The sequence below is a fragment of the Papaver somniferum genome, chromosome 1, assembly GCF_003573695.1.
Source record: "Papaver somniferum cultivar HN1 chromosome 1, ASM357369v1, whole genome shotgun sequence".
Classification (NCBI taxonomy): Eukaryota; Viridiplantae; Streptophyta; class Magnoliopsida; order Ranunculales; family Papaveraceae; genus Papaver; species Papaver somniferum.
This window is the reverse complement of record NC_039358.1, coordinates 229,160,320-229,173,472: the sequence shown is the minus strand read 5'-3', so window position 1 is coordinate 229,173,472 and position 13,153 is coordinate 229,160,320. Positions and strand designations below refer to the sequence as shown.

At 38.7% G+C, this 13,153-nt stretch overlaps 1 protein-coding gene across 1 annotated transcript; it reads left to right on the top strand.

Annotated features, from left to right (window-relative positions):
- The first annotated feature begins 5,208 nt into the window (after window positions 1–5,208).
- Window positions 5,209–8,600, top strand: LOC113338030 (ABC transporter G family member 9-like). Its single transcript, XM_026583556.1, has 4 exons — window positions 5,209–5,682; window positions 5,789–6,575; window positions 6,772–7,097; window positions 7,892–8,600. Exons 1-4 carry the CDS (start codon window positions 5,584–5,586, stop codon window positions 8,546–8,548), a joined length of 1,869 nt encoding a protein of 622 aa, XP_026439341.1. The 5' UTR covers window positions 5,209–5,583; the 3' UTR covers window positions 8,549–8,600.
- The last annotated feature ends 4,553 nt before the right edge of the window (window positions 8,601–13,153 follow it).

The following is a 13,153-nucleotide window of genomic DNA, read 5'->3' as shown; positions in this document are numbered from 1 at the left end:
ATGTCGAAGGTTGATAATTGAACCGATAACATGAGTTCGTATTAACACAAAAACAACGCACAATAAAACACACTTTCCTTGATCCGTATGACACTCTTAACTTAAATATACACCGTCCAAAAGAATTTCATAATCCGTATGACCCCATCCTACCACATCTTGTCCGTTAAAATTCTTTTGATTTTTTTTTCTTTCACCCACTTTTCTCGTCTCTCATATTCCCCTCCCTAAGAAAAAAAAAACCCTTCAAGTTGCGCCTCCCTCAGAAAAAAATAACCCTCACTCAAGATTTGTTTCACCAGTGATTTGTTTCAGTATGAAGCAAATCAGAAACCCTACATCCTCATTGTTGAAGAAACGAAACCAAATCTCAAGATCTCCTCAAAATCAAAATCCTAATTCTTCAACCAAATTTCAGTAAAACCATATTATTTCTTCAACGAAATCGAAATAATTTTTTCAACCCTATTATCTCAGTAGATGATTTAGTGGTTGTGGAAATGAATTCTGGTGGTGATAGGAAAATGGTTCTGGAGCTGTTGGTGATGAATTCGACGATGGGTGTTGTTGGTATGATATGTTGAGTTAATGGGTTTGACGGATTTGAGCAAAGAAAAGACTCGAAGATATTTGATTGATTCTGATGTTCTCGGGTTTATTGGTGGTACTGATATGGATTGATGAAGCTAAGAAGATGTGGAAGCAGTTACCAACGAGATGGAGACCTCAAGGACTGAAATTGGGGTTCGATTTGTCGAAGGACTGTATTCAAGCCAATTATTTCAATTTCTCGCAACAACAACTTTTGGATTTGAGTACAAATTAAGATGGGAATGAAAACGGTTCAACGATAACAAATCTGTGGTTCATTCCATAAGCTCGATTGATGGAGATTTGGGGGTTTTCTGTGGTGTCTAGGGGTGGTGTTTTGGGTGATTGCTGGAGTCGCAGAACAACTGAAGTAAGTGATGAGAGCATTACCTTCATCATCCGAGCAGCTGCCATCACTTCCAGTTTCCAGGTACTATATCTCTCCCTTTGTTGAAAATTCATTTTCTAACCCCAAAGATAACTGCTTATTTGATTAATTTTTGATTAATTTCTGCAATTGTTACATGAAATATGCTTTCATTTAAGATTTTATGTTATATGTTGAGTCAAAAGATAGCATTATAGGGCAATACATGGAAATCTCAGAACCTTTTCTACAATAAAAGCTGCTATTAAGAAATATGTACTTCTTCTGTGTAGACATATTTCTAAAATTCATGAATCCAGGAGGACTTACAAGTTGATTTAGGCATACTTAGGGTATATCTCTTGCTTCCTTTTAAATTTTGGTACTACTTTGATATTTACCAGCACATTACTGTGAAAGAGAACTGCTTATTTGAATTCAAACAAATAGTGTGTGTCCTCAATTATGCAATACTAATCCTCACTGTTTTTTTAATGCTTTTGCAGTTACAAGTCTACTTGATATCTGATCTTGTACCCTATGTTACTACGTAGACTAGGTCAAGCCATGTTCTTTGTACTGCAATAAATGTTGTTTGTTGATGTTATCATGTGTTGAGTGAGGGTAAAATGCATATTTTTAGTTTAAGAGTAAATCATTGGTACGGAGGGGCTGTGAGTGAAAGATTGCAGATATGCTTTGTTAGAGCCAGGAAATGTGAATGGTCTTTATTGTTTTTATGCAAACTGATTATGATTTTCTCGTATATGTATTATGATGATTCACCTAATACGTTAATACGCTTACCTTGCATTGTTTGTTGATACTCACTCTACAGATAAAATTTAAAAGATCCTGACTATACTTTAATTGCTTAAAGCTTATTAGTCTGAGTTACTAATGTAATGGTCTTTATTGTTTTTAAACTTATACTGAAACTTTATGGGATAATATGTTTCTTCATTAGTTTAAGTCTATCTTGCTTATGATGTCTGGTTGGATTGCAGGCCGTTTGGACGCCTTTGGTGGGACGAGATTGTATCTACTGTTGTGGGAAGTGCTGAGCTGCATAACCAGGTGATGTCCGAGATGTCCGAGAGCTACAAAAAGGGAGCTAGCATTGTTGGTCACAGGGAGCTAGAAAACAAAATATCGCGCGCACTCAAAGTATGCTTTTTTGGTGTTCTAGCATTGTTGGTCACAGGGAGCTACAAAAAGGGTTCATGATCAGTCAAGATTTGGTTTCTGCTTAGGATTGGACTGGGCGTGGATTAGCATTGTGGCATTGTCATGATAAAATTCTTTAACTTTCTAATAAATATATGGCAGCTAAGGGTAGTTCTTATGGCAATTAATAAAACAAAATATTTGTTGAGCCAGGTAGATGCTGAAATTGCATTTTGTACTATGGTAAAATAATGGGCGGGGATGATTAAACACGCGGACGAAATGTAGCTGCTGGCGGTTGTAGAAGAACCGCTGGTGGACGTGGTAAACGATGACGGATAAACTAACACCGCGGACGACTACCTTTAAACGGTCACCGGAACGGCTAGTTTCTGCCCCATAAATACTCTCGAGTTGGGTCTCACAAATTCACAATAATTTTTCATCCGATCAATCTTTTCTTAATTTCAATTGCTTTTGATTTTCAACCATGAATTAATCCTGATTTTGGTTCTTCTGAGGAAGATATGTAAATGGAGTTTTTGGGTCAAATGGATGAAGACGCAATTTAAGATAAAAGGAGGCGAAATTTTATGTTGCAATTACAAACATGGATGATACCAAAGCCATTAGAGCCACATGAAATTATGACTAGAAGATGGACGTGGTGAAATCGACATTTTTATCACGATACGCTGATGCATGATTATTTTAATCATGATTGTGTCTATTTCGATGAGGATTTTCAGCGTCGATTTCGTATAGGCCGCAACTTGACGCAAATGATTATTGCCGAGCTTTGTTGGGCAAAACCTTTATTTTATTATCAGTATGATGCACGACATGTACGAGGCTTTGGTCCCAAACAAAAGGTCACCACGGCCCTCCATATACTATGTTACAGAGTACCAACGGATTCCACAGATGATTACATCCGTATTGGGAAAACAACCTCCTTTAAGTATCTCAAATTTTTTTGAGAGACAATAGTCGAAGATTTTGGTCCAACTTTTTAAAGAAAGCATACTCAGGAAGATTTTGAAAGAATCATTGCCGAAAATACCAAGAGGGGCTTTCTAGGAATGCTATTGTCTTGACTGCATGCATTGGACGTGACATTCATGTCCGGTTGAATGGGCATGCCAATATAAGGGTCATTATCCAAAACTAATTGTAATTTTGGAAGCTTCGACTACTCATGATTGTTGGTTTTGACATGCTTTTTTGGGACTCCAGTGGGTTTAATTAACGATCTCAACGTTTTGTATAAGTCACCATTGTTTGAACATCTTAAGCATGGGATCGCGCCACACAGTAATTTCACCATCAACGGTCATGACTACACTCAGGGGTTATTATCTACCAGACGAAATCTATCCAGAATGGTCAACTATGGTTCAAGCTTATAATCACACATGTTTTGGACCGACGACTGGGAACGATAGAAAGTATTTTAACAGCCAACAAATGAAATGCAGAAAGGATGTTGAACGCTCTTTTGCCATACTGAAAAGGAAGTTCGCCATCACAGTTGGGGCCGACATGCTTTTTTGATCTTCAAGAAATGAACAAAATTATGATCTCTTGCATCATTCAGCACCCCAATCAGCTCTGCCTTCGAGTCATCGAAAATCTCAGTCAGCTCTGCCTTGGATATACCGAAAGGCAAAGCTAGTCCTACTTTCTTTAGAACTCTTTTTGCTTCAAAATCGAAACAAATTTTGAACTAGGGAATTTTGACTTCTTTGTTAGAACCTCATTCCAAACTTTGAAATATTAATCCAGAAAAGCAGAATCAGAGCTCTCTTTTTATAAGTTTGCCGAGCCCATCGGGTTGCTGGGGTAAAATTATGGACAAAGAAAAATGTGAAGGAACTTTCTAATATTTGCTTACTTTTCAATCTTGAATAAATTCGAAAATGAAAAATTTCATCTTTACCAACTAGCGATGAATGGTTTTAAATAAGAACATACTTATGGAATTCAACCCACCATCACCAGGATAAGTAAGTTGCCGAGAAGTTACGTATACCTTCGAATCATGCGTGCATTTAACCGTATAAACCAGCTTTAAACACACTGCGCTTAAACTATTTTAGTTTACTTAAACTAATAGTTAACGTTAACTTTAAACTTGAGTTTCGATCTACGGCCACTATTTCCAAAGTCTATATCAGAGAGTGAAATAACTTCCATCATTATGAAACACATTTTAAATGTGGTTATACGAAGAGAAGAAGAAAGTGGTTATATATCAAGGAATTCATACTTATTGCGCTGCTGCCGCTGCTAATAATGTTAAGAGCAATAGGTTTGATTTTTTGTTGTTGTAAACAGAGCAAGAGTAAGAAGGACCAAAGAATGAATAATACCACCGGCAATCATAATTAAAACGATTATTTTGATTATTTTTATTCAACATATGTATACAAAAATGTAATGCTTAGTGTATCGATATTTTAAAATCATTGCACCGACATCGTATCCTGCTTAGAGAATCCCCCTTTTATATCAACTTTCTTGGAGAATCCCCGACATTGTATCCTGCTTGGAGAATCCCCCTTTTATTTGACGATGAGAAGGTGGAACTACTCGAACCCCTCACCTCACCTCTTGTGAAATTCTGCAATTTCAAGTGCAAAATTCACATTGCTTTGATTCCTTCTACGAAATCATTCAACCGAAAATATTCTTGCTAAAATTCGTATATATATTGATATTGTCAGAGTAAAAAGATTGCTTATCTTGATGGAGTATTATAATGATGCACCCACTTTTGAAAAGATTTCCTTGCAGATATCATGCTGCAACAACATGTGAAGCATTTCAAGAACATAGGTGGGAGAATCATTGAAGATCTTCGTATTTTATACTAAGCAGGGATCTCTCAGAATTTTAAGGATTGCCCATCAAATGTTTAATCCACCTGTCAAGCTATGTCTCCCTCTACTTCATTAATTCAGCCCAACCAAATCGTTTTTCCACTGATACATAATTTGGAGCTAACAAGTGTCGGACTCAGGTTATTGGCATCATTAACCAATGATTTTACTACTGTACCGCGGTGATGTTGACAGCCCAGCCAAATCGTTGAAGTGAACCAAGCGCAAATCCTGGTTGCAGGTGGTACTTAAAGAGTTGAATTGGGATATTGTAGCCTTCATTGCAGCGGGTAGCATCTTTTTTGGAAGCTGTTGTTGGGGCAGCTGGACTAGCAAGATCCTGGACCTCTTAGCTACACATATTTAGCGATCGAGAACCTAATTCTGCTGTTGTGCTGTCAATTGAATCAGTGTTTGGTACCCGAGGAACTTCAATCCTGAACTGGATTGTATCTATTTTCCGTGCCATAAACGTGTTGGCACTACACATTGCACACCTCTTGATCAAACACTATTTATACATCGCGTACTAAATTCATTTTTTGGAAGGAAAGAAAAACAGAAAGAAAAGAAAAGATGATTAATGGAGACGATCGGAATCAGTCTGCTAAACATGAGAGTAATTCTGCAGCCATGGACATCATCAAGAAAGCCAATCGACCCGTAACATTAAAGGTGAGTAAGCGTTTAATGCCGATTAATCATATCTATTTCGGCAGATCTATGGTATCAATATGCCGATTACCTAGTTGCTAATGATAATACTAATGATTTGATGCAGTTTGAAGAAGTTTCTTACAAGATCAAACTCAAGAATGGATCAGGAGCGAAAGGGTCAAAGATGGTGGAAAAAACAATCTTAAATGGAATAACAGGTTCAGTGCAGCCTGGTGAGATGCTAGCATTGTTAGGTCCATCTGGCAGCGGAAAAACAACACTATTATCGGCTTTAGGAGGTCGCCTTGGCGGACGTATAACCGGAAGTATTACATATAACGGAAAATCCTTCACTAACTCAATGAATCGAAATACCGGTTTCGTTACCCAAGATGATAAATTCCATGTCCACCTAACAGTAACAGAAACACTTGTATACACAGCTCTCCTGAGATTACCAAAAACACTTACCAAGGAAGAGAAGATTCAGCATGCTGAAGAGGTAATAACTCAACTGGGTTTAACAAAATGTAAGAACACCGTTATGGGAGGACCATTTCTCAGAGGTGTTTCCGGGGGAGAACGTAAGAGGGTTAGCATTGGGCAAGAAATCCTGATCAATCCAAGTTTATTGTTTCTCGACGAACCTACTTCTGGTTTAGATTCAACATCAGCTCAGCAAGTCGTCACTTTGTTATCGGAGTTAGCCAAAGGTGGCCGAACAGTTTTGATGTCAATTCATCAACCTTCTAGTAGACTTTATTACATGTTTAATAAGATGTTAGTCCTATCGGAAGGTAATCCTTTGTATTTCGGAAAGGGAAATGAAACTATGGATTACTTCGCTGGGATCGGTTTCACTCCATCTGTTACTATGAATCCAGCAGATTTCCTTTTAGATCTTGCCAACGGTACGTAAATACATTCTCAACTCTAACCTTAATCTCAACCTCAAGTACGTACCATATGATTCTATCTTGATCAACCAATGTCCACTGATACCCTGATAGATCTCTACATATATGGGAGATCTTTAATCAATGTGTGCATTTCCTTAATTTTCAGAAGTACTGATGAAGTGAATGTTTGTGTCTGTGTGTGTTTTAGGTGTTCATATGGATGAGATGGATATGGGTAAAAGAAAGAAAGTAAAACAGCAACTAATCTCTGCTTACAAGATAAATCTTGATGATAAGGTGAAGAGTGAAACGGATTCGGAAGGCCACATGTTAGATTATAAAGATCATGATGATAAGGATTTTGGTAGATGGAGTATAAGTTGGGGTCAGCAATTCTGGGTATTGTTGAGAAGGGATATTAAACAAAGAAAGAACGAATCATTTTCATCCTTAAAAATCGCTCAAATTTCTGTCATGTCACTTCTTTGTGGGCTTCTTTGGTGGAAATCTTCTACTGCCGAATTACAAGACCAGGTATGCATTCTCCTACGGAGAAATTTGCTTTTTATAAAAACAAAATATCTTGAAGACAGTAAGTATATCTTGGATAGACCACACTTACTTAGTGCAGTGTGCAGGGTAAGACGGCGGAGATCTGGTCGTTAGTGAGTCCTCATAATTATGTCGGTTAGGCTTTGTTTCTTTCTGATTACTTTAAAAATAAGCCTAGGACAATTAGAAAGCTCAACAGTACAGGGTAGTATCCTTCGTAATTATATTAACAGAACTAGTTTTTATTTGGGTGCCACCGGAAAAATAGCACCAAAGTTAGCAACGAAAAATGGGTCATTTGTCCAAATATTTTTAAATCACGGTTTAAATGGGCGAGTAAAAAATAGTTTGGATGAAATTGTCAAAAAAAAAATAGCAAGATGAAACTGGATTCATCCTAGCTTAAATTTAAAAAATAGCAAGGATGAAACTGGATACATCCTGTATAAATTAAAAATAAGAAAAAATATTTGAAAATGGGCACGATGAAACTGGTTACATCCTGCCTATTTTTAAATTTTTGTCCATTTAAACAATATCAAAATCTAACTGTCCATTTCACCCAGAAATTGTTGATTTTGGTCTTTTTAACCAATTTGTGAATTAGCAAGGGATCCTATCTCTTCATTATGTATATGTCACTTGCGACTTTTTTTTTTTTTTTTTTTATGTCACTTGCGACTGATCCTCATCGAAAGTTTATTTTCATAGGAACCACTGCATACTAGTTTTTGTAACATGCTGTCTCTGACTTATTACATTTGCATGTGTAACAGATTGGGTTATTGTTCTTTTACTCCATGATGTGGGGATTACTCCCACTTTTCCAAGCTTTATTCACATTCCCACAAGAAAGGCTGATGCTTACTAAGGAGCGATCGTCAGGCATGTACAGACTCTCATCCTATTTTATGGCAAGATCAGCAAGCGACCTACCAATGGAACTCGCTCTGCCGGTTGGATTTATCATCATAACATATTGGATGGCATGCTTAAAACCAACAGCTTTTCATTTCTTCAAAACATCAGTTGCCGTTCTTTACACAGTTCTAGTTTCACAAGGAGTAGGGCTCGCAATTGGTTCAATGGTAATGAATATTAGGTCTGCAGCAATATTGGCAGCAGTCATAGTGAATGCATTCTTTCTAGTTGGCGGCTACTACATACGAAACGTCCCAAGTTTCATAGCATGGCTCAAGTACCTATCTATCACGCACCATTGTTACAAACTCCTATTGAGTTCGCAATATAAGAGCGACGAGATGTATGCTTGTGGACCTAATATAACTTGCAGAATCGGGAGTCTTCCTACTATAGAAAAGATTGGACTGGGAGGTGAAGCCATTTCATATCTCTCTTTAACAGCAATGCTTGTGTTTTTCAGATTGATTGCTTACCTCGCGCTCCTCCGGGTTGGAAAAGTGTCTCATTAATGGGTTGTAGAAAACCTTGACTTTGGCCCTGATGAACCCTTCTCAGGAATGGTGGGTTATGTACGAAAATGTAAAACATATGAGAGTCTGTTTTTGTGATGTATCTGTTGACACTTATTCTTACTCAAGAAGTTTTTAAAACCATTGGATTCAAATGGAATTTAAAAACACGTACGCTCAATGTGATTACTGGAAATCCAGCAACACACCTAAATGGAGAATATACAAGATCTAAGACATAATAAACACTAGAACTTAAACTTATTTATTAATCTCAAGCGAAATAAAAGTTACACTCGTGGGTTACAAGGAAACCCTAATCCCTTCTCCCAGCCTATGAATTACAAGGAAATCCTAACTCTCTCTCTCTCATATGCTAGACCTTTCCCTCTCCAAAAGATCTCTCTCTTTAATCTTTTCGCGGTTTATCTTCTTCGCCAAGTAATCTTTTCGTGGATTCGCCTTAGTATCTTGATGGTCATTCTCGCGCTTGGGATTTGTATTTCGCCTTCTGATGTTGAATGATTTGACAGGTCACTGACACGGATCTTTGACTGGGATTTCCTTACCTTACTTGGTATGACATGGGGCTATCCTATTTCGTGTACCTACATTTTTCCTTTTCTTATTCTATCCAAGTTGCTGCGAGGATGGAATAAGAACCGTTTCAGTTTCCTTAACCGTCATGTTCTTCATACCCATAATTCCACGTGGCCACGTTCCCTGGGTAACCGTCTGTCATCGGTCACTTTTACTTCGATCATGCCGCTTCCCAGTTTTACCGGTCCCTTCTTCTTGCTATAAATACATTTCTTCAACCTTACTTGAGTTTCTTTTCTTCCTATTCCAATCTCTGCTCTTTTCTTGTTTGATCTCTGCTCTTACTTTTACCTTATTTTCCCGAAATCCTCTACTTTCTTCATCACCATGTCTCCTAAAGGTGTTTCTGCATCTTCTTCACTCAAAACTCTCGAGGAATTTCAATCCGAGCTCCAGGAGTTAGGTTTAACCTTATCTCCAGCTGTTGATTCTTCCTCAGATCCCGATGTTCTTGCTACCCAAGAGATGGAACTGAACTACCGGTGTCTTGATTCGGACACTTGGTCTGCTGATAAGGTGATAATCTCTCTAGGTCAGTTGAGAGCGGGACTATCTTTCCCCTTGTATGATCCTTCAAAACCCATTTTCTTGGAGATTCTCGGTAGGCTGCAGTGCGGGGTTTTCCAGCTTACTGGTAATACGATTTGAATCGCCAACGAGTTCAAAGTCCGTTCTCGCGATGGTATCTCGCAAATCCCTTCTTCAGCGGACGAATTTGATTCCTTGGATTTCAACATAGACTCTTTCATGGACAACTATTCAGGTGTGTTTACAAGCACCAGGGAGCTTCAGGAGTGGGGTCTTGAGCTTGTTAGGAAGGTGGTTTCTCCCCCCCCCCCCATTAAGGAGCTTCTACTGGATGTGGATTCCCAACTTCTTCTCTCTGTTGATGACTGGGCGAGGTTTCCTTTAGTAGTTGGCGGTCCCTTCGTCTGGGGCTACGACGAAAAGGGTTTTCCTCGCAATGGTCCCCTTCCCAGACATTGTTACCTCGCGGGATGTGATCCCTGGAGACTTCGCTGGATTGTTCCTAGCGAGGTATGATTTTTCCTACTGCGATTTGTATCATTTGGAACTATCAATCGTACTTATGTTTCTCAATTCGTTTTAGTATGTGATACCTGCTGCTGGACTTGTCAAGGCGCGACAGGATAAGAGGTTGCTAAGAAGACTCCCTCTGAACATGTATCATTTTCGTCTGTTGTTAGCGATTTTGTGATAATTCTCCATCCTGATGTCATGCCTCTTCGCAGGGAGAACTACCCAATTCTGGGGTACCCAAGGGTCACAAGAAACGTTCTCATCCTACTCCTCCTCCTTCTTCTCAGGTACCATCCTTATCGCCTTTTATTTGTAAATTTTAGCTTTTTTGGTTTTTAACTTTTGACTTCGTAGACGAGTGCTCCTCCGTCTGCTGCATCCAAGAGGCCGCGAAAGACCCTGGACGTGGATGCCTTAGCTGCAATACAACCCTCCTCTCTCCTTGGTCGTCCCGTTCGCACTAAGCAACAGTCCCTTTCAGTTAGTGCTCCTGCTCCTCCGAAAGAAGCTGATTCTGTTACCCGTTCCAAGGTCGCTGATTCCCCTATTCAGCCAGGAGTTGAACATCCTAAGAGTTCTCCGGAGGTACCTCCCTCTGGAAAGAAGGGAAAGCAACCTGTCCGGCCTGTAATGTCAAATCCTCTCTTCGACCCTGACATGCTATTCCTTCGAGGTATCTACCACAAGGCTCAAGAAGATCCGGCTATGAGATCTCGTGCTTTGGAGTCTTTGTCCGCCTTTGTTTCTGACGACTTCCTCTCCCAAGACTCGTCTGCGCTTCTGAGTGCTTCAATGAATCTGTCTCTCCAGCAGCACTCTGCCTTGATGAACCAGATGATTTCTTTGTGCCTTTTCTGCCATTTTTCCTTTTCGTCTCCGAGATCTATTTTCCGAGTTCAAGTTTGCTTCGCAGGAAGTCTACCGTCACATGGCCACCCTCGTGGAAATTCGTCTTGTTGGCGAGATGGCTAGGAAGGATGAAGCTAAAATCAAAGCTTTATCGGAGGACCTTCAGAAAGAAAAAGATCATTCCCGCAAGCAAGGCCAAAATATAGATAAGCTTTTGAGTAAGTTCTTTTTTCTTGGACGTCCCTCTATTGTTCTTGCCTTTGTTTCCATTATTTTCTTATTTTATGCTTCGTCAAGCTCGATGCATGCAACGTCAAATGAGCGTCGATGAAGCTTCCTCCTCGTTGGAAGATATTCGCGCTGAGATGGTGAACCTTACAACTCAAAAACATATTAATGTTTCTGAGAACTCCATCCTTAATAAAAAGGCCGAGACCCTTGTAGGATCAGAATCTCGCAGCAATAATGCCTTAGCGAAATTATCAGCAACACAACACAACAGCGTCGCAGAACAATTTCAGAAATGACATAATAAACGACGTCAACTAAATCATGTGAAAAATGTGACGGTCCTGCGAAAATTAGAGAGCTTGCGAGATTAACATTTGTAAGGTCGAGAGAATGTCGCAAGCCATATCCGAAAATAAAGGACATATTAGCTGTCATCCACTATGTAATTCCTTATAAATAGCCGCTCAGTTGTAAAGGAAAAGGAGAGATCTTTTCTGATTGAGAAGCAAGTAAATAGGAGAGAGAAATCTAGAGCAGTGATTATTCTTGATTCCTTTATCTTTTCATGTAAGATTGTTCAAAGATTCATCAATAAAATTAAGATTGTTAATCTAAAATGAGTTGAATGTTAATGAAATTTTGTGAGGGGTGTAGTGTAGGATTTCCTGCAACTACATAATGGCGCTAGAAACAGGGAGGCTGAAGATTGAAAATTGAAGATTGTTGTTGAGATTGTTCAAATCAAGAAAGTGATTAAACAAATCAGTAAACCAGTTAAAAGAAAAATGATTAGAGTCAATGAAGATGACAAAAGATTGGAGTGTAATATGATAACAAAAACAATGGTTAATGGATTCCATGAAAACATCAAAGGAAGGATACATAAACGATATTTTGAAGGAAGGAAGGTTATGGCGGTAGAAAAGACATCACCCTTGAAAGATTGGAAAAAGCAAAAAAATCACATTCATGGCGGCAGAAATACCAAAAGAAAATTTGAACCACACATCTCCATTGGTTATTACAGTGCCTGTTACGCGAAAAGAGAAGGGGACAACAACAAAATCCACGGAAGAATGGACATTGAACAAAACTTTAGTCGACACAGGAAGTTCAGTGGATATAATATTTTATCATGCATTCAGGGGAATGGGATTTAAAGATGAAGAAATGTCCAGTTCAACATATATTGTTTATGGCTTTGGAAAATCCACAACAAAACCTAAAGGAGAAATAGTGGTACGAATTCCACTAGGAGAGATAGAAACACACGTGACACTATGCGTGGTGGATATGGAATCTCCATATAATATGTTGCTAGGAAGACCGTGGATACATGCGATAAAAGTTGTAGTATCAACGTTGCATCAATGTATTAAATTCCCCACACCAAATGGAATAAGTGAAATCATAGGAGATGTTGACAATGCGAAATTATGTCATCAAATTGAAGTAAAGCATTATGAAGGACGAGCAAAAAAGAAACAATTTTGCAGAAAGTTGGCAAAGGAGGCAAAGAAAGAAGAAGAATTTAGAGTGTAAACGATAAGGGCAAAAGAAGGCAGGGGAATACCCAGCGAAATTTCGGAAGAAGGAGAAGGACCTGTGAAAACAATAAAAGAACCAACACCAATGGGAGAACCCAAATTCAGTTACACTGCTGCAGAACCAACAAAAGAAGTAAACATTGGGACTATAGAAGAACCTCTAATATTGAGAATTGGAACCAAGATGGATGTAGAAGAAGAAGAAAGAACTGTTAACCTTTTGCGAGAATATAAAGACATTTTCGCAGGGAGCATGGATGAGATACCGGGAATAGATCCATCAATTGCATGTCACAAGCTGGAGATTAACAAGAATGTGGGACCATTTAAACAAAGA

Bases quoted from the DNA above. Each gene is read 5' to 3' on its own strand.
- LOC113338030 (XM_026583556.1), top strand. From the start codon at position 5,584: ATGATTAATGGAGACGATCGGAATCAGTCTGCTAAACATGAGAGTAAT. The intron at 5,683-5,788 runs GTGAGTAAGCGT...GATTTGATGCAG, and splicing joins ATCGACCCGTAACATTAAAG to TTTGAAGAAGTTTCTTACAA. The intron at 7,098-7,891 runs GTATGCATTCTC...CATGTGTAACAG, and splicing joins CTGCCGAATTACAAGACCAG to ATTGGGTTATTGTTCTTTTA.